The sequence below is a fragment of the Dipteris shenzhenensis genome, chromosome 9 (genome assembly GCF_047967505.1).
Source record: "Dipteris shenzhenensis isolate YYH24624 ecotype China chromosome 9, Dip_SZ_1.0, whole genome shotgun sequence".
Classification (NCBI taxonomy): domain Eukaryota; kingdom Viridiplantae; phylum Streptophyta; class Polypodiopsida; order Gleicheniales; family Dipteridaceae; genus Dipteris; species Dipteris shenzhenensis.
Window position 1 is genome coordinate 36,996,599 of NC_141604.1, and position 26,505 is coordinate 37,023,103.

At 42.3% G+C, this 26,505-nt stretch overlaps 1 protein-coding gene across 1 annotated transcript; it reads right to left on the reverse strand.

The window, feature by feature from the left end:
• Window positions 1-7,108: 7,108 nt before the first annotated feature.
• LOC147898587 (pentatricopeptide repeat-containing protein At2g33680-like) lies at window positions 7,109-9,903 on the reverse strand. Its single transcript, XM_087379196.1, has one exon. The coding sequence runs from the start codon at window positions 9,901-9,903 to the stop codon at window positions 7,330-7,332; it is 2,574 nt and encodes an 857-aa protein (XP_087235322.1). The 3' UTR covers window positions 7,109-7,329.
• Window positions 9,904-26,505: the final 16,602 nt, after the last annotated feature.

The following is a 26,505-nucleotide window of genomic DNA, read 5'->3' on the forward strand; positions in this document are numbered from 1 at the left end:
GAGGAAGGGACTAGATTAGACACAAATTATATCCATTTTGAGATTTCTCTTTGGGTAGGGAACCCAACCAAAACACACAAAATAACAACAAAAAAAAACAACTATTGGCTTTATAAATCCAAACCACAATTAATGTAGTTCACTTTGTCTTGGAATAATGCACTCTATTCAATTACATTAGCATTGTCCTTCCTTGAAAAAAAATCTCTTATAAGTGATTTTTCTTCCCACAAACTCGGTTTTTTATAGAAGCAAGCTTGTTCCAGATGATTAAACTTTCCACAATGTTTGCAACATTTATATTTTAATCCTTTAAAGATCTTTTGCACTTTTTTGTTGGGATTTATTGCTATTGTCTTCATTTTTCCTTTCCTCTTGCTTTCTTTCTTTTTCTTGTAAAGAATTGATGATTCCCTCTAAGGTAGGATTTGGTAGATTCTTCAAAGCAGTTATCAAGTTGTCATATTCTTCTCGAATGCTTTCGGGAAGTATGTTTATGAAATCATATAGGAGATTGTACTAATGCTAATCAAGTCATGTGACTCCCCATCCCTCTAAGGTAGGATTTGGTAGATTCTTTAAAGAAGTTACCAAGTTGCCATATTCTTAAGGCATGCTTTTGAGAAGTACGGACATGAAATCATCTTTAGTGATGAGAATTTTGTACTATTGCTAATCGAGTCATGTGACTCCCCATCTAATTGATATCTGAAGCAAAAGATATCTCTGTTCTTCAATTGTAGTTTAAAGAAAGGTATTTTCAATGAAAGCTTAGAGTTTTTCACTTTAGCTCCCAAGCTTGTCCCATGCTTCAATAGTTGACTCTAGATAAAAAATATGTGATGTAAATAATCATCCTTAAGGATAAGAGAAAAAATTGAATATGCTCTTTCTTCTCTAGTATTATTAAGAAATATCTCTAGTACTATCGTAAGATGGTGCCTTTCCCTTTCCTTTATATGCTCCCTCATTAGTTGCAATGGAAGAAGTGGACACTTCACTTGTGTGAAGATAGGATGGAGAGGAAGTCTTACTACTTACCACTTGATCTTTAGGATATGAGCATAGTGGCTATTCCTATGCAAGTAATTTTATCCATAAATATGCATATTGGTGCTCAACAAAATTAATAATGCCATCTTCTTAGGTCTCTCATAACAATAAGGTTTAGACTTGATGATTTTTTTAAATTGTTTTTTACACTCATGTACTTTGCATTTGAAGAGAAACTTGAGGAAGGCATCGTACTAGAAAACTATCCTTGGTCACAAGGACATGGAATGAGGCAATATAGATGAAATAGTATCATGAAATACTACTACATTGAGATGTAGGACTAAGCAATGCTTCACAATAGTAACCACAACTGAAAATTGAGTTTAAAGAGTAGAAGCAATACTTACACGCTATTTTGTCACATTTGCCTAGCAATGACATTTGGGTCCTTTAATCTGATATTGGGGGTTTCTCAACGAAATTGCCAAGAAATTGCAGCAGATTTGGTCTTTGCAACTTGATTTGGGCCTTTTCCACATTTTCCCTCTTGTTGGCATATTTGCCCTCTCAGAATTTGGGGCTTCTGCCAGATTAGCTGTAAATTGCAGTGGTATTTGCTTGGTACAGCTCAATTCAGGATATTCATGCATTTGCCCTTTGATTTGGTTTGGTCATTTGCAAAACAACTATTTGCAGGGGGGGTCCTTTGATTGGATATACATTTTCATGCAAGCCATTTTGGCATCTTGAGCAGCCATCTTGGCATTGACACTTGCAGACATTTGCTGTACTTGGGTAGCCAACTCTTTGCATTGTAGCCGTGAGGCTGTGACATTTGCTAGGCACTTTTATTTTTATTTTTTTGGGGATTTTCATTTGCAATGGCAAACCATGAATCTTTTGGGATTCTTACTGGACAAGCTTGATGGCACCAATTATCCCATGTGGTCGTACTTGGTGCGCAAGTTGTTTGTGTCCAAGACCTTTTGGGAAATTGTATCTAGATCGAATACTAGACCTGTCTCTTCATCATAGGCACCTGCTACCACCACAACCACTTTTGCCACTTGTGGTTCATCTACCACTACTCCCTCCATGCATGTCGCCCTCGAACCTCCAACACAAGAATAGATTTGTTGGGATTAGCGAGATGCACATGCACATGCAGTGATTGCCATGAATTACAAGAGAGTTGTTATACCTCACATTCGGTCTTGCAAAACAGCCAAGGCTGCATGGGATACTTTGGCTAGTCTTTATCAGATACAAAATGAGGCCAGAGTTGTTTATTTGGGTAGGCAACTTGAAAATGTTAAGATGAATGAAGGGGCCTACATGGATGCCTATTTGACACTGGTCAAAGGCTTCAAAGAGTAGCTCATCAATGTTGGTGAGATTGTATTATACTCATAGGTTGTGTCTACCACACTTGATGGGCTTCTTGACTCATATCAGGGATTTGCTACAACACTTCGACTAGCGGCCATGGGTAACCCCAACCACTATTCTTTTCATCAACTTGTTTCCCTACTCTTGCTGGAGGAGGAGAGTCGCCAAAATGGGGCTGCTTCCACTCATGCAGATCAAGACTTTGCTACTAATCACAGGGGCAAAGGAAAAGGGGGGGGGGGCGGGGGGATTACAGCAAGCCCAAACCTACATCTGGTACCTCATCCTCTTCCTCTCTTGCTGGTGGGAAGAAGAAGAAACGTTGCAATGCAAGGTCTTGTTGTCACAAATACTCCATCTGCTAATTTCACAAATACAGAGGCATCCAATCTTGCTTATGATGAGTGGGCATTTATTGTGGAATGTCATTATAATCCTACTTTGCATGATTCAGCTTTTGCAGCTTAAGATTCTACCTTAGACTGGTACTTTGATAGTGCTGCTTCCAAGCACATCATTTCCTGCAAAAATCTCTTTCACACATTGAGTGGTGTTCCAAAGGGCGGCACAGTCACTTGTGCAAATAATGTAGCATATCCCATGAAAGGAATTGGTAAGTGCTTGTCACTACAGTGTCAAGTGATACCATTCCACTTGTGGAAGTTTAGTATGTTCTAAGTATAAAAAAGAATCTGATTTCTATCTTAGCCATCTCCACATGTGGCTTCAAATTTCTTTTTAATGGTTATCACTGTGCCGTTTATGAGAATCGGTACGACAACTATATTGTACTTACTAGAACACTTGATAGAAGGCTATATCATCTTCACATATATGCACAACAGGATGCTATAGAAGCTAATGCCGTAGTTGAGTCTATAATTTCTGATACACATCTATGGCATCAGAGATTGGAGCATCTCAACTTCAACAGCTTGGTGAAGATGCATTCACATGACCTGGTTGTGGATCTTCCACCCATGCATGCACTAAAAAAACATGTATGCGAGGGTTGCTTGTTGGGCAAAATGCATAGGATTCCAATTCTCAAGGACGGGACCCTTGGTGCATCCAAGAAGTTGCATCTCGTACATAGTGATGTGTGTGAGCCGATGCAGACACCATCACTTGGGGGTACTATTACTTTGTTACTTTTATAGATGACTTCACTCGGTTCACTTGGATATATCCCATTAAGCTGAAGTCAGGTGTCTTCTCTTGCTTCAAGCATTGGATTGCCTTGGCAGAGAATGACAGTGGGGAGAAGCTCTTGACCTTCTACACTGATAGGGGGGTGAGTACTTGTCCCGAGAATTTTCCAAATTTCTAGCAGCTCAGTGTATTATTCATCAGTGCGCAGTGGCCTACACTCCACAACAAAATGGACTTGTTGTCGAACACAAGAATAGAACATAAATGAAAATGGGTAGGTGCATGCTTAAGGGAAAGTCTTTGCCCAATAAATTCTGCTTGGATGCGATTATGTGCGCCAACTATGTGCTCAACCTAGCACCCACTCGGGCATTGAAGACCATGACTCCCTCTGAAGCATGGACAAGTCATAAGCATGTCATTTCTCACACGTGGGTGTTTGGATCTTTTGCGTATGTGCATGTACCCTCTCGCCTGAGGCATAAGCTTGATGATAAGGCTATCAAATGCATTTTCATCGGCTACAGCTCACAAAGCAAAGGTGAGAAGTTATTTTAGCCTAGCACATGCAAGGTGATTGTCAGTAGGAACGTGGTTTTTGATGAGCATGTCCCTTTACCTTGGCTAGATTGTAAAACACAGCCTTCAGCGGAAGCCTCTGATGTGTTTGATTCTATTCTTCCTTTCACAGATACAGAAGACACAATGCAAAGCTCCATGCCACATGCTTCTATCAGCTCAAATCCTCCTCCCGTTGCTCCTGCTCAGCCTGATTTTCCACCACCAGATGGCCATGCTATCAAGCAAGCAATTCAAGAGAAGAGGGCTGTCTCGAGACAGCAAAAATCAGCCCCTCATTGGCTTTCTCAGTGACAGCAAGCAATTGCGCCCTTGGTTGCCCGTTCTAGAGGAGAACAAAAATAGATGCACGGCAATTTACTTGAGCTGAATGTTGCTTTGATTGCCACTGCCTGTAATGAGAAGCCTCTATGTCACAAAGATGCATTTAAAGTTCATGAATGGATGCATGCCATGAGAGCTGTACTTGATTCCATTCAAGCAAATGGCACAAGGGACGTGTGTGATTTGCCTTCCTACAGGAAAGTGTGCCATGGGCACAATGTGGGTTTACAAATTGAAGCGCAAAGCTGATGGCAATGTTGATCACTACAAAGATTGCCTTGTTGTGAAAGGTTATGTCCAACAGCACGGTATTGACTTTGAAGAGACATTTGCTCCCACTTCACACATCACGACCATTCAATGTGCCGTTGCTCTTCCATCTCATAGGCATTGGGAGGTCCATCAATTGGACATCAAGACCATCTTCCTTCATGGGGATTTAGTGGAAGAGGTCTATGTCAATCACCCTCCAGGGTTTGAACCTCTATGCCGGCTTCAAAAGGCTCTTCATGGTTTGAAGTAGGCACCATGGGCATGGTATGCCAAGATACATTCTTTTCTAATGTGCCTTGGGTTTCAGAACAGCCCTACGGAGGCTACTCTTTATGTTCAGAAGAGTAAATCAGAATTTTTGATTTTGTTTTTATATGTGGATGACATGCTTATCACTAGGCCAGACTCGCAGAAAATTGCAGATTTCAAGGAAGCTTTGCAAAAATCTTTTGCCATGACAGATATGGGCTGGTTGCACTAGTACTTGGGCATCAAGTTTGCATATGTTGAAGGGGGTATAATGAAGAGTCAGTCCAAGTACATTGGACAGCTCTTAGACCGCTTCAAGTTTGAAGATTGCAAGCCGGTTTCTACACCATTGGAGCTTGGCTTTTGTTTCTCCTCCGAGGATGGGAGTGCACCCTTTGATGCCACCCTTCATCAGCAGGTTGTGGGCTGCCTTATTTATTTATGATATATCCGGCCTGATCTTTAGTGTGCCGTCTCTCAGTTGAGCAAGTACATGCACATGCCTAGTACACAGCCTTGGCGAACACTGAAGAGGGTCTTCTGTTACTTGAAGACCACACAAATTTGGGACTATTCTATGGTGACGAGTCTACACTGGTCTTGCATGATTTCACGGACAGTGGCTGGGTAGGTTGTTATGACACAAGAGTGTCCCACAGTGGCAACTGTTTCATGCTTAGATCCTCATGCATTTCATGGTTCAACAAGAAGCAACCTACAGTTGCTACTTCTAGTTGTGAAGGCAGCCTTCACAACTACAATAGAGTGTGTCCGGCTCCGTAAGCTACTCGCAGATCTTGACATTAGCCAACCGGCTTCTACTATCATCTAAACTGATAGCCAGAGTGCTTTGGCTATTGCGAGAAACCCGGTGTTTCATGTGCACACACAGCACATTGAGGTTCATTATCACTATGTTTGAGAGCGACTGTTAGCTGGAGAAATACAATTGTCCTATGTTCCCACGGAGGACAACTTATCATATCTCTTCACGAAGGCTCTACCACGGCCTAGGTTTGAGGCCTTCCATTTTGGACGAATATGTGCAACCATGATATAGTTTCAAGTATACGTGCGATGTATCCAAGATACGTCAACCATACCATGGAGGGGGGTTTGTTACCACTTAGCCTTGGTACGGCCTTGTAGGCTAGTCTTAGGACTTAGCCAACCCTTAGGTTGACTTCATTGGTCAACCATATGGTTGACTTTGAGGCCATGTAGGCCACCCCTTTGTACTTTCTCATCATCCATTTGTAAGTACTCATGCTTCAGCTTGTTGTTTGCTCCCTTGCATTCCTCTCCGTTTCTATTGCTTCCCAAACAAATTTTAATCAGAAAGGAAAACTGCTAATGAGCAAATAATGCTTACATTCTCACCTAAAGCACCGAAACGAATAGAGATGCCAACCATACTTGGAGACGTGAGGCTAGTAAACAGTAAACTGACTACTATTTATTGGGTAATAGGTTGATAGAATCGCCTGTCTCTTGTAATAGCCTAGATCGTCTAAGACCACTATCACCAAGCCTAGTGGGGTGGAACAGGAATTTTGCCCTCGTCCACGCTTGGAAGGTCTGGATAGGCTCTTACGTTGAGCGAGATCCTGCAAGACGGAGGACTCCAGCCTTGAGATCTTCAGAATCACTCAACTGGATTTTGCCAGCATCATTCTGCAATAGTGAACTCTATCCAACGCCATGATGCTTTCTAATACCATGCATGGGCTGAAGGCATTTTTCCTGTTGTAATGCAACCACAATTTAGCCTGAGAAACGGTCAGTTACATTTCTTCCAGTTCTCCTACGTTCTGGCAATGGAGCCCCTATGCAAAGGAGGATGACATTTGTTGGTTAAGACAAATCTTTGATGGTCTACACACCAGAGAAGAGGGACGCTACTTAGGATGCAGGGTAGGTTCTAAAAAAAAGACCCCACATAAGCATTGTCTGTCTTTATGATTCTGAGTGAGACTTGGACCTCCAACACATGATATTCCATTGTTCTGCTTGAAGAAAAAAAACGACTTGGATCTCCACACATGATATTCCGTAGTTCTGCTTGCAGGGTAGCTCTAAAAAATAGACCCCACATGAGCACTCCATCTTTATGATTCTGAATGAGACTCGGATCCCCGCATATGATATTCCGTCGTTCTCTGAATGTGGTAAATGTCACAAGACAGATGGCCTTGTGACATTTACCACAGCCACAGATTTCTTATAACATATATGGATCTGCCATCGTGTATATTGATTAGGAAGCCAAATCCTCACTGTGGCCCCACAGTTCATCTTTCTTTCTATCATCACACAAATTCCTGTAACGCATGGTCCAAATCAGCCACATAACTTAGTAATCTGGCTCTACATCTCTACTTTGAGGATCCGATCCCCCAACATATTATCCTCCTCAGGCCAGTCTGCCAAGTATGTCCTGACTTCTTCCATGCTTGAGCATTCCTTCATCCCCCAGCACATTATCCTGCTAAGACCAGTCCGCCAAGTATGTCCTGACTTCTTCCATCCTTGAGCATTCTTTCTCATTATCTGAACCTTTTCAGAGTCCTCCCACATTTGAGCATCAGCATAAATATTTGCCATTAAGACATATGTTGCAGGAAGCTTCTGATCTGCTCTCACTGCATTTTCAAAGGCATGTCTGCCAACCTCTACGTTGTTCCACTTCCGACAAAAACTCAACACCGTCAACCATACAATAACATTAGGTTTAAAAGGCATCTTCTCCACCATTGAGACTGCCTGGGCCACTTGGCCTGCACGGCCAAGGAGATCAATCATGCAAGTATAGTGCTCAATAGTTGGCGTAATGCCATACTGTTTGCTCATAGCCTGAAAGTATTTCAAACCCTTATGCACTAGACCCCCATGACTGCATACAGTGAGAAGACTAAGAAATGTGATCCCATTTGGCCATATGCCTTCTTGCCTCATTCTTCCAAACAAAGAAAGAACAAGTTCACTCTCTCCCTGGCGGGCATACCCTGCAATCAATGCACTCCATGTTACAACATCCCTTATGGACAATCTATCAAACAACACTTGGGCATCAGCCATGCTTCCACATTTAGCATACATATCTATAAGGCTGGTTGCCACAGTTGTGATGACCTCAAAACCAACCGCTCTGATTTGACAATGCAGTTCCTTTCCTCTTTCCAGAGCTGCTGTGGAACCGCAAGCTTTAAGGACAGCAACAAAGGTAACGCTAGTTGGTAATAGACCTTGTTCTTGCATTAGTGCATAAAGTTTAAAGGCCTCGTCACACTCTTGCTTGGCATATCCCAAGATCTGATTATTCCAGGTAACCAGATTACGATGAGGCAATTCATCAAATATACGCTTTGCATCCTCCACACTTCCACATTCTGCATACATGTCTACCAATGTGTTTCCTACGAATACATTTGACTCAAAGCCAGTCTTCACTGCTTGGGAGTGGATGCCTCTACCTTTCACCAGGCATCCTACTTTTGCCGACTTCCCATCACCTTGCTTTTCATCTTCCACTGCTGCCAGGCTAGCACAGGCCTTCAATGCACCAACAAAGGTTCGATCATTTGGTTGAATACCTTTCTGGTGCATCTGTGCATACAATTCCAAAGCCACCTCACAGTCTTCCTGCTCAGCAAGCCCCAAGATCATGGTAGTCCAAGTATATACGTCACCATGGGGCAATTCTTTAAATACACGCTCTGCATCCTCCATGCTGCCACATTTGAGATACATATTCACCAAGGCAGTTCCAACAAATACATCTGACTCAAACTCACTCTTTATCACTTGTGACTGGATAGCTCTACCTTTTGAAAGGGATTCTATTTTCCCATCAGCTTGCGTCCCCTCTTCTTGTGCTGCCAGGCTAGCGCAAGCCTTCAAAGCACCAACAAAGGTTTGAGTATTCGATTGGACGCCTTCCTGGTTCATCTGTATGTACAATTCCAAAGCCAGCAGACTATCTTCTTGCTCAGCATACCCCACGATCATGGTAGTCCATGTGACCACATCACGATGAGGCAACCCGTTGAAAACACATTGTGCATCCTCCATGCTCCCACATTTCATATACATGTTCACCAAGGTGGTTCCTGTGAATGCATCTAATTCAAAGCCACTTTTTACTACTTGAGAGTGGATGGCTCTACCTTTTGTCAGACTTGTAAAGGTCCCATCAACGTGCGTTCCCTTCTCCACTGCTGCCAGGCTGCCACAAGCCTTCAAGGCGCCGACAAAGGTTCTATCATTTGGTTGAATACCTTCCTGGTTCATCTGTACATACAATTCCAAAGCCAGCACACTCTCTTCTTGCTCATCATAACCCGAGATCATGGTATTCCACGTAATCACGTCACGCTTAGGCAATCCATCAAAGATATGCAGTGCATCCGCCATGCTCCCACATTTTCCACACATATTTACCAAGGTATTTCCCACGAATACATCTGCTTCAAAGCCACTCTTTACTACTTGGGAGTAGATGGCTCTACCTTTAGAGAGGCACCCTATTTTCACAAATTTTCCATTAACTTGCTTCCCCTCTTCCAGTGCTGCCAGGTTACTGCAAGCCGTCAATGCACCCACAAAGGTTCGATCAGTCGGTTGAACACCTTGCTGGTGCATCCGTGCATACAATTCCAAAGCCTTCTCACCCTCTTCGAGCTTGGCATACCCGAGGATCAAAATGTTCCAAGACACCACATTGCGCTTCGGCAGTTTTTCAAACACACGGGCAGCATCCACCATGTTCCCACGCTTCACATACATGTGCATCAAATTGTTTATTTCAAACACTCGACGCTCATCTGAACGTCTCTCTGTCTCGACATGAATTCTGGCTTCCCTCAGCTGAGCCGCACTTCTCTGGACCGCATTCTCAACTCTGCTAGCACCAAAGGGACATAGCCTAAGCCAGGCGCCCATAACCAACGAAGATGCAAGCAGAGAGTTACCTTGCTAAAGGTAATATACTGTAGCCCAGCCAAGACGAGGTAAAGCAATTGAAGCACAGGAAGGCAAAGGAGGTGAATTGTGTGGGAGAATTGCGATGCAAAAGTGAAGCGCATCTGGTGCGAATGTGAGCGAAGTGAGAGTCCATGAGCAGGGTGAATATGTTGTAAGGTATGGCTAACAAATTCAGTCTGCATGAGGGCAGTGATCGCCCCAGAATGTTGATTTGTAATATACATCGGAGGAACACGTTTGTGTGTGTGTGAGTGAGAGAGAGAGAGAGAGAGAGATGTGGGCTGGTGTTAGTTAGGGCCAACAAGCCTTTTGTTGACGGGCGAATCGTCCCGGGAATTTGGCACGTTGCTATTTCACGGCTCGATTCTGCCCACAAAATAGTGCTCGGGTTTCACCCGCACCCCACGCCCCACTAGCGTGTTCGGTTAAGTTGGAGGTGAGTTGGGCGCCGGTAGACTCTCCGCCTCGCCTAACCCTCAGCTGCGCCAATCGGAAGCCTTAGCGGGCTTTGACAGCCAATAAACCAAGCTGTGTCAGGAGCTTAGGCTGGTTAGTTTGAACACCACATCCTTGGTTGTCGGTTTGGTGTGAGCCCGTCGACCCAAGGACGGTTACATACCAAGCCCCGCCCACAAAGCCATGATTTTCTTGTGTTGGTGGGCAGGGATCATTACACATGGTTTTTGCCCACACATCACGAGAAGAGAGGTCGAAGCCCCACTAGCCACATGACAATTAATTTCCATTGTTAGCAAAGTCCGCACCCATACCCTTGGGCAAGGGGTGTGGGCCACCCATGTTTACTTGGCCTGTACTAGAGAGTTTTCAAAAGCTCTGAGAACCTATGGAGCCATATGGCAGAATATAGACCGTTAGATTGCCTAATTGCCATTAATAATGTTTTCATCAAAATTAACTTGGCTTCAAATGAGTTTCCAAATTATAAATATGCATTCTCTCTCTAAATCGTCAGCTCACTTCTTCATCTTTCTCAACTCTGCTATCTCAAACCGGAGCGTTGCGTGCTGTTCTTCCTCCAAACCCTGTGACAATTTTGCACTCTGCTATCTCAAATTGGAGCTCTAGGTTTTTGAAAAAAAAAAATTGGAGCTCTAGAGACCTGCTCTCCTTCTTCTATGGATCAAAAATCGTACGATAATTTTGCACTCTACTATCTCAGATCGGAACTCTACCTGTTATCTTTTACCATAACTACAGGCCGGTTATGGATCTATCTATCACCGTTTATTTTCGTTGTTAATCGAATCACCCAATCTGTACTTCTCGAACTCGATTGATATACTCCCTCTGCTTTTCACCCTTTGGAGAAGTCACCTATTGTTCAAGCTGTATCGGAGTATAATCCCTCTCGAGGGAATGTTTGTTTTGCTTGATGTTTTGTTGGTAGGCTTGCTACACCCTTCTATTTCTAGAATTGGATGAAACAATGGCAAATTGTACTTCCCCAAATTGTCTAGGTTCTTCATGTCTGCATTGTATTCAATTACAAGGTTTCTCTTGCTCGTTCTGATCCCAGAGAGAGCCTTCACACTTTGTGGGTATTCTAATCACTGGCGATGGATGCATCGTGGGCCGACATTATACGCGATCTTGCCCCCTTTCTAAGACTGAGCCTCCCCACAAAAGAGCGAGGCATATGGGGAGCGATTTGATGGAGGCATTTTGGCATACCTTGATTCAGGAACTGGGAGATCAGTTCCTCTAGCCACTACAACGAAATCAAATTACGGTGGCATTGTACTCCCAGTTCATGAAGAGACAAGGAAAGCAAATATTTTTTCAAGGGAATTTGCTCTTGATACAAGGCCCCAAACTCAAGTTATGGAGATGGCATTTATAGGTTGAATTAAGAAATGTGCAAGATCATGTAAGCTGACCGTATAGGATGGACCAAACAAGGGTGAGCGGGCCTTGTGCTAGGCTTATACAATAAAGGATGAATCAAGAAAGGAGAAAAATAGGTGGAGCATAAAGGCATAGCTTGGCAAGGCAGAGTAAGTGCACCCTAAGTGCATGATTTGAGGGTGACGAGAGGTGGGCAAAGCTAGGATTCGATGTATTGCATCACCAAGCCCATAAAAGCAAGTAATTTTCGCTTAGAAGTTGTGCTACTCAGAGACCAATGATTGATGCGAAACAACTCTGAATCACCGATCTCTGCAGTTCAGTGCTTCCAACTCATGGCAATGGATGTGTTATTCAAGATCTCTTTGCTCTTGCAATTCAAGATGCTTGATGTAGATAGACATTGTCACTCTTCTAGGGACACATTCTTAGAAAATCCGAGAACATTAGATAGTGGATGAAGCATGTCTAGCCGCCGATGATGAGTTTGTTGTTGATAACACATTCTCAAGCAAGTTGTTCAAATGATTGGCCAGATGTAGCTTAGATTCAAACAAACTTGTTGTAGATCAGGGAGCACCAGGGAATTCCGGACTCGATTGCTCCTAGAGTCCTAATAAAATCGTGGGTTCATGAAGTCAACCTACAAGAATGCTAACCACCAATGATGAGTTTGTTGATCCTCGCCGATCGAGCGTTGAGCATGTTGTGATTCTTTGTGATCCTATGCTAGTGGCCACTGTCAATCAGCATTCAAGACCATGGCCCACAACTCTGCATTTGTCCCGATATTCTCCATCCACCAACGTTTGTCTTTTCAGTGTGCATTCAACCGTGGACCCTACAATCATGCACGGGACCCTCCCAAGCTAAACGGACCTAACGCAATAGAGCACCGGATACTGAATCCCGTTCAAGGGATGATGGTGAAGCTTGAAAGTGAAAGCAATTCACCTTTCAAATGAATGAAGTGCGGCGCCCTATCAGGGATTTGAAATTCTTGACAGGGCCAACCACCTGGGTGCATCTTCTCCAAGGTCCCATCTTCTCCACAGCTTCAGCTTCTCCTTAGGTCTGCTGACTCTAGGTTCCCCTTTGTTGCTCACCTGTGCCTAGCTTGACCTCACAGTGTCACACCATTTTGTTAACATTCTCTTTCATGATCAACTAGCCAAAGGACAAGGAAGTAGAGGCAGCCTAGAGCTTCGACGTTGCTAAAGCTGAAGAACGCATGCCAAAGCCTCCCTATGGCATGCTTACTACCCCCTTCATATGCTAAGGTCGCTCAATCCTTACACCAATCTCGCCATCACTCTTCATCCTTTGTTTCCATGTTCAGGGCCTGTTTGCAGAGCCGCTTGCAACTTCCATCTTCTCCTACGTAGAAACACTCAAAGAAAGCTACAGTCCACAACCCCCTCTATTGAGTGTAGAGAGCAGTGATAACAAATATCTACCAAAGTAGGAAGGGATAAACGTGGTGGGTGAGGAAAAGGATAGGACAGCAAGAAGGGTGCTTGAGCTACAAAGCAACTAAGGAAGTCCTTGTAAAGGTCGCATCCCTTCGAAACTAAACCATGCGTGGGACTAACACCCAAGACGCCCCTCCCCCAAAGAGAGAGAAAACTCCCTAGACATAGCCTGTGTGGGAACGCACCTTAGCCAACGAGGTCCATAATGGTTGGTAAGAATTTCAACTGAGGAGTGGATGATGAAGGGCAATATTGGTTTGTTTGATTGGTCACAAAATACCCATTTCAACATAAGCAGGTTACTGCTCTGAGGACTTTCAACAATTATAGGCGAATTATACACAACATGTCTCCTATTCCACACTTGAAGCATGGACCAAAGACACGACGAGTACGCAAAGAGGGGAAAAGTGAAGATGCGATAAGCGCTTCTCATCACATACATCGGTCGATAAAGCACTCAATTTTGATTGAAGGCAGGTATAACAACTGCAAGGCTCAGTCATTATACAAGGCAAAGATCTTCCACAACATCTATAGCCCTCTTTGTGCCATTGCACTCTGCCCTCAAAGGAAGGCTTCTTACGAACAATTGAGTTGTCCATTCCATCTTCAAGCCTGTAGAAAGAATTAGTTTAACATGCATACCTGCACTAGCCTTCACCTCAAGGAATGTTTGCTTCAAACAGCGTGTAAGAGAGGCCAAGTGCAATAGTTAACTATGATCATGACCTAAAATGACACATGTACATTATGTAGTTAGATTGTTAATCCCTCAAAGAAATATAACCAAAAACTAGGTAAGGTAGTTTTCACACATATACTCCCCCATACCCAAGGGACTAGCCCATTTTGCAAGAAGCATAGGAGGCGTGGAGGGATATGCTGCATTGTTGCCTAATATGTCTCTCTATCCAATTACCATTCCCTTTTCATGCTAGACATAGGTGTATAACCTGAATCCTTCCCACTAGTATAAACCAAAGTAATGGCCCCATGTTTTATGGTGGAAAAATACCATAGTCAACCTCCACCCACCAATACCATCGGGTGTATGAGTTTGTGGGCATGTATGTTGCTGGAATGCCAAATGTCGAGGGACTTTTGGATTCTACCAAGTCATAAATTGCTCTCTTCAAGCATTTTGGTAAAGAGGCCATGCCAACCCTAAACCCCTCCAAATCTAGGTCCTCATTTGTAAACACATACCCACATTGTATTAATGAGATTTGTTCTCGTGACACCTAAGTATTGCATCACACAATTATAATATGTTTTTATTAGCTAGTGAAATACCTTCAAATGTCGCATTGCGCAATCCACACACATGTAATTTCCACTGTGGGGCTTGCATGCCATGTACAATCTCGCCAATCCTCAAATGGGCAACCCCATGTCTAACAAAGCACAAAAATCATAGGGGGATGTATTTCTTCACTTGCGATTCGATCCACTCACCCTCCCCATCTGTGTCTAAGCATATGCACATCCTATCTATTTTACCCAAGATGATCCATAGGAGCAGTGGACCCCAGTTTAGCGGTGGGTAGAATTGTAAATTCTTTTCTTCAATATATGCCCACCTCGTGGAGCTTCCACTTGGGATGCCTATTGGTGGAACACCATATTTTCAAGGCGAGTCTAGCTCTACCATATTATATATCTTAGACTTTAACATAGGAGACATCCTTCCCATTCCCTCCTTGAAGGATTGCATATCTGCAATCACCTCTGGAAAGACTTTAACATAGGAGACATCCTTCCCAATCCCTCCTTGAAGGATTGCATATCTGCAATCGCCTCTTGACTTTCTAGGTCTTGCTCATCTTCCCATTGAATATCATCCTCATCCCATTCATTGTCATAAAAATCTCCTTGCAATCAACCACATGATTGCCATCCATAGGTTCAACTCACATGTGAATACCCACATGTGAATACATACAAGTGAATAATAGAACATACATTCCCTAAGAGTGCATTTCAGGTAGAGGCATATGATCACCTTTACTTCATATACTTCATTATAAATGAGTGCATAGTTGTGAGTGATACGGCCTCTTGGAAGTATGATTTGATCCTCCATATCAGGGCTTGGTCTTCATTGGGGCGAGGATCCACAACTACAACATAAGAAAAGTCATTATCATTTTCACACTCTACAATTTATTAATTATGATGAGGGGTGTTGCACATGAAAGATTCATACCGTCATCATTCCTTGCACTCAAAAATGTATAAGAATCATTAGAAGCAATTGTACATGGAGTGGTTATAGAAGGTTTCAATCTGGCTAATTCTATTGCATATAATTGATGGCATCACTGCACAATTGTTTGTACTTCAAAACCCTTGAATATCATCACCTTCATTTGGTGCTATAGATGTTACCCTTTCTTGACCACGCACATGTGCAACATGCCCACCTAAGGCTTACATTGTAAACAATATATCATATCTATGGATTCTTTTTACTTTTGACTTTTGCACATTCTTCTTCATTTGATAATCTCACAAAGTCATAAAGTATCTCCTTTGCTTGAGTCAAGGAGTGATCTATCAAGCTATCAATAAAAAATTTTGGAAGAAAACCAACATCTTTCCTAATCTCCATGTACCAATAGTATGGCAAGCATGCAGATGTGAGGCGATGCACAAGCCAATCAATGCGACGACCAAATATAGTTTTATTACCACATAAAAATCATGATTTAAGAGTCACATGGTAAGATTCTATTGCTCCATTGGTATCTTGGTTTGCATGAGGAAGTGTGCGAGCACATCGCACCCACATTGCTTCAATAGAGAGTAGTTATGAGTTTTGAGAGCATAAAAAATCCCCATGTGAACATAACAAAGAGTTTCATGAAACAGATTTAGGGTTGTAGGCTTCGAATACTAACGAAGTTAGTGAGCCCATCTCCTCGAAGTATTCCATGAATGCAATCTCCATCGCAAATTCTATTTTGAATTATCCAATCAAGAGTTCAGCTTGCTCAATTAACTTTGCATCAGACAGACTCTTGTCTATCCACCCATCCATAATGGCTCCAAGACTTCTAAACATTTCTACTCACCTGGGCCAATTGTCACGAACCTTTTTGATGAGATGCTTCAACCAACAACAACGTACATGCCACATGCAAAGGTATATTGGCACATTGAAGACATGCTAGACAAGAGAGAATATGAATTAGTGACAAGGAATTGAAGACAAGGTATGGTTAGGCAATGGCTAAAGTTTGCACCTTGGAGAAAGATGCAAGAGTACCTAAGAGCATCAATTTCAGCACAGGCATCATTTACCATAAATGCATTCAACACCCATGACTTGTTGACATCAAGTACATGGTTTCTTAACTCAGTCAACCATTAGATTATTGTGGCTAGGGTTGAGCTTGAGGTAATGATCCAAGCTACTGGGACACCATTACGATGTCTATCAAGTTCCAAAATTGTGTATAGTTAAAAGTGTAAAAAGGAGAAAGCACTACTATTAGAAAATGTGCATAGAAGATACACTATATAAAGTACTAGAATATGACTCTCAATTTTCATACCTTATAAATATTGGTGGCTGAATGTTGAATCCATTAAAACTAGGTTCATGGCCAAACGAGCTCATATTTTATACTTGCCATGCTGATTGAATTCCTAGGATGAACTCGCTTGAACCATCATAGTTTGTTCTTTGTATACAAAGACATTTTTCTTGTTCTCCATGACCCACTTGTGAATGCTTTGGGCATCATTAGAATGTAGCTGATAGGTGTCAGATGCAAGGCGCTTTGTAGTATTCAATATATCTCTAATTGATATAAAGTCATCCCTTACAAAGGCATAGTGTGGATCTATTTGTTGCCTTACATGCACTAATGCAATATGGTTATCAAGGACTTGCAATGTTGTGAACCCTTTGCACAAATGTTGAAAATTCAAGGTTTTTTCTCTATAGACAACCATGGAGTGAAGATTGCATTTGACCCGTGAGCTATGTCTCCTTCAAGATTCCCATGAAAAAATCCATCACTCGAATCATTGTGGTGCATCATTATATAAGAAATGTTGGATGCTACATCATCCCAGTGGTACAATTACTGGATGATAAAGTAACATAGACAACCCATTCCTTTTCGTGTTCGTATTGCACGTGGCCTTGAACTTGGTCCAGATTTGGGGACTTTAGACAAGTCTAGAGGTTTCAACACCTCATGCCTTGAATCAATGGGACCATATGTGCACGAGTATCTATGTAGAAGACATGATGGTACTAGTCATTACAATGAAGTCTTTCATATGACACAAGGAATTCCAAAGGCTACATTGAAGTTATGTTTTCTTCAACAACCACAACTCAGGGGCCGATTGGAGAAGTGACTTCGGCCCCCTACGCTCCATCTTGTCAATGTGAAAGAAGGTGATAAAATTAGGGTTGTTTCTCTCCATCTCAATGAAGTCATCTACACGATGCAATTCCACACATGCAACACGCATAACCTTGTAGGGGGAGTAAGGATCCTCAACCCTTTGGACAAGAAAATGGCTTGGACTCAATCAATTCACGTCTCTTGCAAAGGAAAATGTTCACATCAAAGAGAATAATGTTGTCCAGACATATGTAGGTGTTGTGCACATGACAGTGAAAGAGAGTCAACTAAAATCCAGGCATACAATGTGTTAAAGACACCCAATATTAAAAAGCATATCATTCAAATAAGAAAAATAGATTTGAAATGAAAGGAGTGGAGATAAAGATTTTGATATATGCATTGACAGGGAGTGATGATGAGGAAGCCATGCTCTGAAGATGTGCAAGTCCACAATATATTGTTCCTGCTCAGAAGGTGTACTGCAAAAATGCCAAAAAATCTAGTAATTTTTAGTTTAAAAGAAAGGTATTACATTCTATATGTAAAGATTATATTAATGGAATTTACAATAATATGCCATAGGCCATATGCATGTTGTTGCCGATTGGAGTTAGCATCCCACACATTCATGTTTCCCTGATGGTGCAGGCATTTGGGGCCTAGGGGATTGTGAAGTATTCCCCACATAGTTTATATTCCTCACGCGTATCCATGTAGAGCATACAATTTCATATGGCTCTATAAATTGCATACCATTGGGATGCAACCAACATCCAAACTGCATACAATTGGGACACGAACAACATCCGAATCTATAAACATGCTTTGGGTACTTGCATACAATTGTGGTTGATTTCTTCTGGATTCATAGAGACTAGGCTTCCTTTCTCCCTGGCTCCATCCTCATAATTTCTCCTAATTATAAAGGCAAAGAAATGAATATGTTGCCCACCCAAATATGATTCTCTAAGGCCAACAACATAGCTAAAAGTGGAAACACATACAACATTCTTTTCTATGGTATGCAAAATGTAGTAGGAACATGCAGATGCTGCCGCCTTAGTTCTATATGGAGGATGGTGGCATTCCATCCCTAGTTACATGCCACGCTTCAACTTCTATGTGGGGAAATAGCCAACTTGTTTTACCACCATTGGATACTTGTCTGATACAATTGGAAGTTTTATGGGAAGATAGATTTGGCTTGGAACTTTCTGCACCATGAGATAGTTCTGTGATGCCTAGAAGACAAACAACAAGATGAAGAGTAATGCAGAGTGGGCAATGAGGAAGGTGAGAGGATGAATAAAAGAACAAACAACAATGCAGAGTGGGCAATGAGGAAGGTGGGATCTTGGAGGTGCCCTTGGAAGACAAACACAGAGTGGGAGCTTGGAGGTGCGCCTGGAGCAGGCGACCAGCTTGGACTTCTATCTCGACGTATTCATGGTTTCAGCTGGAGTAGGTTGCAATTTTCAAGGAGGAGGGGCCAGGTAAAAATTATAATTTGAGTTTATGTTAACATCCACAGAGTACATGTGAAGATAGTGGGAGAGAAGGAAGGAGTCTCACTTGCGGCTTTCTCACATACACAATGGGGGAATGCACACAAAGGTGGAGGCTGAAAATAGTTTTCCTCTTCTTAGTTGTGAAAGCAAAAAGAACTCTAGTACAAAGAAATAGAAGAACCCTATATGTGGGTCTCAAACCAAACTCAGCTAACTAAGGTGGCATACTAACTGAGCCACGAGCTAGAGTACATAAGGATAGCTGTCATCCAGCTATTATTCATGGGCGGTGTACCAACTGCATCTACAGCTAACAAGTCGGTGACATAAATGCACAACGGTCACCTTGGCATATCACGACTGGAGCTCAATATCTCAACACTCCCTCTCGAGCTCAATCCCAATTCCTGCACACCAAGCAGGTCTTTGAACTTGCACAGCTTCTCTGCGCCCAATGCCTTCATGAATATGTCAGCTACCTGATCCTCTGTGCTGACATAAACTAGATCAATAAGACCTAATAAAACCTTCTCCCGCACATAGTGATAATGCACCTCAATGTGCTTTGTTCTAGCATGATAGACTAGGTTATTTTCCAAGTGTATACTGCTCATGTTGTCACAATAAATGACAACTGGCCCATCTGTAGACTGATGCATATCAAAAAGTAGCTTATGCAACCAAGCTACCTCACATGCAGCCATTGCTGCATCCCTGTACTCAGCCTCTGTGCTCAACAAGGCAACTGTAGGCTGTTTTTTACTGCTCCAAGTGACTACAGCACTCCCAAAAGAGAACACATATCCACTGGTAGATCATCTATCAGAAATACTACCAACCCAATCAGCATCAGTGTATCCATGCAATTGTATCTGAACCCCAGTCTCATAAAATAGTCCATACTGCAATGTGGACTTCACATACCTAAGTATGCGTCTAGCCGCATCCAAATGCAGTTTCCTTGGAGCCTGCATAAACTGACTTACCAATCCAACAGCATAGCTCAAATCTGGCCTAGTAATAGTCATATAAATCAAACTTCCTACTATGCGCCTGTACATAGTAGGGTCTTCCAGAAGCTCACCTGCATCTACGCTCAGCTTCACATTCTGCTCCAAAGGAACTGAAATAGGCTTACAGCCTGTCATCCCATATTTGGACAGCATGTCCAATCCATACTGCCTCTGCAAGAGCCATATCCCACTTGGTGATCTAATCACCTCAATGCCCAAGAAATAACGCAGCTCTCCCAAATCCTTCATCTCAAACTTCTGCTTCAATAGCATTTTCACATGAAGGATATCTTCATCACTATCACCTATGATGATCAAATCATCAACATAAATGACAAGCAGCATAATACCTTTCTCTATTTTTCTCACATAAAGTGAGAAATCTGCCTTGGAAATCTGAAAGCCAATAGTGACAAGATACTGTCCTATCTTGTCAGACCATGCTCTAGGTGCTTGCTTCAAGCCATACAAGGCTTTCTTCAACCTGCAAACAAACTCAGGATGAACAGCATGAACATAACCTGTTGGCTCCTCCATAAAGACCTCTTCTTGCAAATCACCATGCAAGAAGACATTCTTTACATCCAACTGATGTAAAGACCATCCCTTTGATGCAGCCATAGCAATGACTGCTCTTACGGTTGCCATCCTTGCAACCAGGCTGAATGTTTCTTCATAATCAATGCCATATGTCTATGCATACCCCTTGACAACTAATCTTGCCTTGTATCTGTTCACAAAACCATCTGCATTGTGCTTCATCTTATAAACCCACTTACAACCAATTGCATTCTTGTCTTTAGGCAAAGGCGCCAATTCCCATGTAGCATTTGCTTCCAAGGCATCCATTTCTTCATCCATGGCTTTCTCCCATTTTTCTTTTCCCATGGCTTGCTGACAAGAAGTGGGTTCTGGTTCATGTATCACTTTGACCATATAGGCATAGTGAATGGTTGTAAATCCATCATATTTCAGCCTATCCACAGGATACCTAGACCTGGGCAAAATAGGCTCACTTCTAGGTGCTCTCAAAACATCCCTGGTCTTCCTTACTCTAGGTGTAACAACAGAAGGAATACCCAACTCATCATCAATGCTCTGTTCTGAGCCATTGGATTCACCATCCACATAAGAGTGACCTGCATTCACATCAAACATGGGCTAATCTACCTTCTCTTTTCCTTTTCGTGATACCTGCATACCACTATCTGCATTGCTTTGATGAGATTCTCCTGATCTCAATCAGCCTGTCCATGGCGAAGTATGTGAACCATTGCTAGAGGACACTGCAAGTCCACTAATATTTTGTGATTGTTGCTGTGAATTCTATGCAGCATTACCATTTTTTGCATCTACATCGTCAATCACATTTACTGGTTTATACCAGCTGCTCATCTCATCTCAAGAACAACATTCTGCTCACTATAAACTTACGAGTAGAAGGGTTATAGCATCTATACCCTTTCTACTGCAGAGAATAACCAATAAAGATGCACTTCTTAGCTTTTGGATCCAACTTGGACCTCAACTCATCTGGCACATGAACATAGGCAATGCAACAAAAAATTTTCAAATGAGAAATATATGGTTTCCTACCAGTATACATCTCCTCTAGCGTCATGCCATGTATTGCTGCAGTGGGAGTCCTGTTCATTATGTAAACTGCTGTAGCAACTGCTTCAGCCCAATAATAGTCTAGTAGGTCTTTTTCATTTAGCATGGCCCGAGATACATCTCCAATATGCTTGTTTTTCTGCAAGTCCATTTTGATGTGGGGTATGACTGCATGAATATTGCTGCTTTATGCCATGCTCCTACAGGAACCTTGCAAACTCATTTGAGAGGTACTCTCCCCCTCCATCTGACCTTAGGTATTTTATTTGCAGGCCTGTTTCTTTTTCAACCATAGCTTTAAAAGCTTTGAAATGCCCAAACACTTCACTTTTCTTTTTCATAAAATACACCCAAACTTTTCTACTGTAGTCATCAATAAAAGTGACAAAATAATGATAGCCTCCAATGGATGCAGCTTTAGTAGTCCACACATCAAAGTGGATTAATTCCAATGGCTTCTTACTCTCTTGAACATGTCTAGGAAAGGGTGTGATTTTTTGGTGAGCTTTTTGTCATGAGCTTTTTTTCAATTTTCATGAATATTGCGAGCTTTTCATTCACCTGAGAGAGAGAGAGAGGGGGGGGGGGTCATGGAGTGGGGTGGGTTGAAAGTTTGGGTTGTGGTTGCAGTTAAGAGGAGAGAGGGGGGGGAGGGGAGATAAAGGAAAGGGGGAGGGACGGGCGCATGGGTAAGGTGGCATGGAGAAGGGAGGGGAGGGGAGTTGGAACATATATTCATTATCATAGTGGAGAACGTAGAGGGGGAACTTATAAGGTATGCAAAGAGGAGTGCAAGGAGGAGAGAGAGGATGAGGAATGTGAAAGTTATGTTCATCTACTAAATGTAAAGGGGAAGGGAGAGCATGTGGGAAATTTGTTTATTTTCAAAGTGTATAATTTGACAGATTTGACATCATATTTGGATTCCTCGTCGAATTCCGGTCATTTTGAGTACCAACATGACCATATTCTGATAAAAATTGGAAAAATGGTGTTTTTGTCATTTTGGCCTGTTTGGGGCCTGTTTGGAGTCTAGCGCAGACTCAAAACAGGCCCCAAACAGGCCAAAATGACAAAAACACCATTTTTCCAATTTTTATCAGAATATGGTCATGTTGGTACTCAAAATGACCGGAATTCGACGAGGAATCCAAATATGAGGTCAAAAGTTTCAAATTATACACTTTTAAAATGTACATATCTCCCATAGTTCCTCCCTTCTACTTTGAATATGGACATATCTTCCATAATTTTTTGCCTCCTACTGCCACTCATATCCTCCCCCCCCTTGTGCATAGTATACACTCTTCCATCCCTCCCACATGCTATGAAGATGAACATATCCTATATTCTCTCCCCCTCTTTCTAACCTCCCCATCTTTCTTATAACAAAAACATGTATGGATTTCTAAAAAAAGCTCGCAAAAACAAAGGAAATGGTAAAAAAGCTCACATTAAAAAGCTCGCCAAAAGATTTCCCCCTCTAGGAAATGGTTTCCTTGCGTGTTTTCCAAATTGACAGGCTTCACATACCTTATGCATTTCTGCAACCTTGAATTTAGGCAATCCTGCAATAATATTTTGGGCCTGCATTGATTTAAGTCGCTGTACATTAACATGACCAATGCGTTTATGCCAGATATCAATATCTACAACTACACCGGTCAAATGTGCAAACATTGCTGCACTCAATTCAGGCATGTCCACATCCAACGCAAACATGCTGCCCTTCTTCTTTCCTTCTGCTATCAAGCGACCTTTATTTTTCATATCCTCAACAAAGCATCCATGAGAATTAAATCTGACCTGCAAGCCCTGCTCAACCATTTGACCAACAAAAACCAGGTTCTTGATGATATTCGGGACATGAAATACATCATACAGGTATTTCTTTTTCCCATCCTGCATAGACAAAGGAATTTTACCAATCTGCACAATAGGATGTGCAGTATCATCACCAGTCTCCACAAATCCTGGTTTTTCCATTTTCCTTGCATCCTGCATCCATTCTGCATGACCTGTCATGTGGTTTGATGCACCTGAGTCAACATACCACACATCATTGCTTTCTTCTGCACTTGTCATGGAATTGGTCATGTGTTGCATCATAAATAAATGCTCATTTCTGTCATCACCCTGTCTACTAGAGGATGCATAATTGCCTTGCTGCACTTTTCCATTCATAATGTCATTCTGCTTTTTGTAGTTGTCTTTAGCCATATGACCCATTTTACCACAATAGTAGCATTCAACATTGTTGTTTGCATTTTGGCCTCTCTGCCATCCACCACGACCTCTTTGGCTCCCCATGCCTCTAGAGTTACCACGTCCTCCTCCATAGGACTGGTTTTCTTGAGTTTGCTGCATATTTTGATTTCTACCACGGCCTCCAGATCGGCCTACTCTACCTTTGCCTCTACCTCTTCTAGCATTTGAGTAGAAGATAGTTTCTTTTGAAGTTCCTCCTGAAGAAGATGCACCACCATTTCTCTGCTCTTGAGAAATTAGAAGAGAAAACAACTCCTCAAAATCAGGAAATTTTTCACAGACGGCAATGGATGTCTGGAACTATGCATAATCCTTTCCTAGACCATTCAAGGTCACAGAAACTAAATCATCATCTTCCACTGGCAACCCAATGGAAGCAAGTGCATCTGCAATTTTCTTCACCTTCATGTGGTAGTCATTGATGCTCATATTTTCTCTCTGCACATTGTGCAACTCCTGCTTGAGCTGCATTTTCCTGGCTTGTGTATTTGTGCTGTACATTTTTGCCAAAGTATCCCATGCCTCCTTTGGCATACTTGCATCTTGAATATGCACAATCATAGAATCTGAAATATTGATAGACAGTTAGCACATAACTTTTATGGCTCTCTCATGCCGTCCTTTAAATGCCTGCATTTCCTATTGATTGGGAACATTAGGAAGAACTGGTTTTTCTTCATTTCCTGTAATGAACTCCCAATAGCCTTTTCCCATAAGGAAATTCATCATTCTAAACTTCCATGCTTGGAAGTTGTTCTTGTCAAGCTTTTCAGTGACAATCTGTGAAAGAGAATCAGATGCCATTACAAAACACTGCAAAATATTCTATCACTGCAAAAAACATAGCTTCTGCCTCACAAGGGCAAATGTGCAAAACTGACGAAGGTGGTATTTGAACACACAATTACTTCCTAGTGATGATTTTGCATCAACAGGCAATAAGGATGATTCTGTAACTCCCAATATCTCTACACACAGGCATACGATACAATTTCTGTGGCAACTTTTCACCGACCTGCAAAACAGTGGTCGCACAACAAAAACGGGGCCTTTTTCTCAGTGCTTGCGGAGAACTTCCGCCTCCAAAACGGACCCCAAAATGGCCTCGAATCAGAAAAATAAAGTGAGTGGGGACTTTGAGAGTGCTCTCAACGGAAGCAAGAATGGAAGAGGGAGAGAGAGCGAGAGAGAGAGAGACAGAGAGCCACACAAGTTTTGGTGGGTGCAGAACCACCCTAATCTTCTTTTTCATTCATTTATATATGTGTTTGAGTATTGTACATAACTGGGGTTAAGGCACAGTGACCTTTAACCCCCACAACCTCCCACTTAAAGGACAATGTGCCTTTAAGGGAGAACAACCAGTGAGCATACTATCCAATGCCCATCAATACACGACAATACTCAAACCGCTGACTAGGTAGACTCTTCGTCAGCATATCTGCAGGGTTATCATCTGTATGAACCTTGACAAGCTCTATGCGCTTGTCCTCAAGTACCTCCCTGATGAAATGGTACCTGACCTCAATGTGTTTGGTCTTTGCATGAAAGACTGGATTCCGTGCTAGCTGAATAGCACTCATGGAATCACTATGCAATGTCGGTACACCTGTATGAATCCCCAAATCTCCCACTAGCCGATCAAGCCATATAGCCTCCTTGCAACCCTCTGTGGCTACAACATACTCAGCCTCTGTGGTAGACAAAGCCACGCACTTCTGTGCACGAGACATCCACGACACTGCACCACCTGCAAAGGTGAACACATAACCAAAAGTGGATCTCCTACTATCCACATGCCCTGCATAGTCTGAATCTGTGTACCCAAGTACACGCATGTCTCCTTTACCAAAGCAAATGCACATCTCCTTGGTACCCTTCATGTACCTCATGATGCACTTAACTGCCTCCCAATGCCTCTTTCTTGGATTAGCCATATACCGGCTAACAACTCCCACTGCAAATGCAATGTCTGGTCTAGTAGCTATCATAGCATACATAAGACTCCCAACTGCTGATGCATAAGGAACCTTGGCCATCATGGCCTTTTCCTCATCTGATTTGGGACTATCTGTATGACTCAGTTTCACATATGGAGGCAATGGAGTACTCACTGCCTTCCCCCCCTCCATATTGAAACGCTGTAATACTTTTGTAACATACTCTTTTTGTGAAAGCCAAAGGAGTTTCCTACTCCGATCACGCGTGATGCGCATACCAAGAATATGACCTGCAAGTCCCAAATCCTTCATATCAAAGGCCTCATGCAACTTGGCCTTTAATGCATCTAGCTCATAAGTATTCTTGCTAGCCAATAGCATATCATCCACATATAGTGCCAGGATTATCAGGCTACTATCCTTAGCCCTTTTAGTGTAGAGGCAGTGATCAATTTCACTCCTTCTAAAACCCTGGGACCGAATGAAAGCATCAAACTTCTGATACCATT

Excerpts from the sequence above, each read along its gene's own strand:
- LOC147898587 (XM_087379196.1), bottom strand. The coding sequence starts at position 9,903 with ATGGGCGCCTGGCTTAGGCTATGTCCCTTTGGTGCTAGCAGAGTTGAG.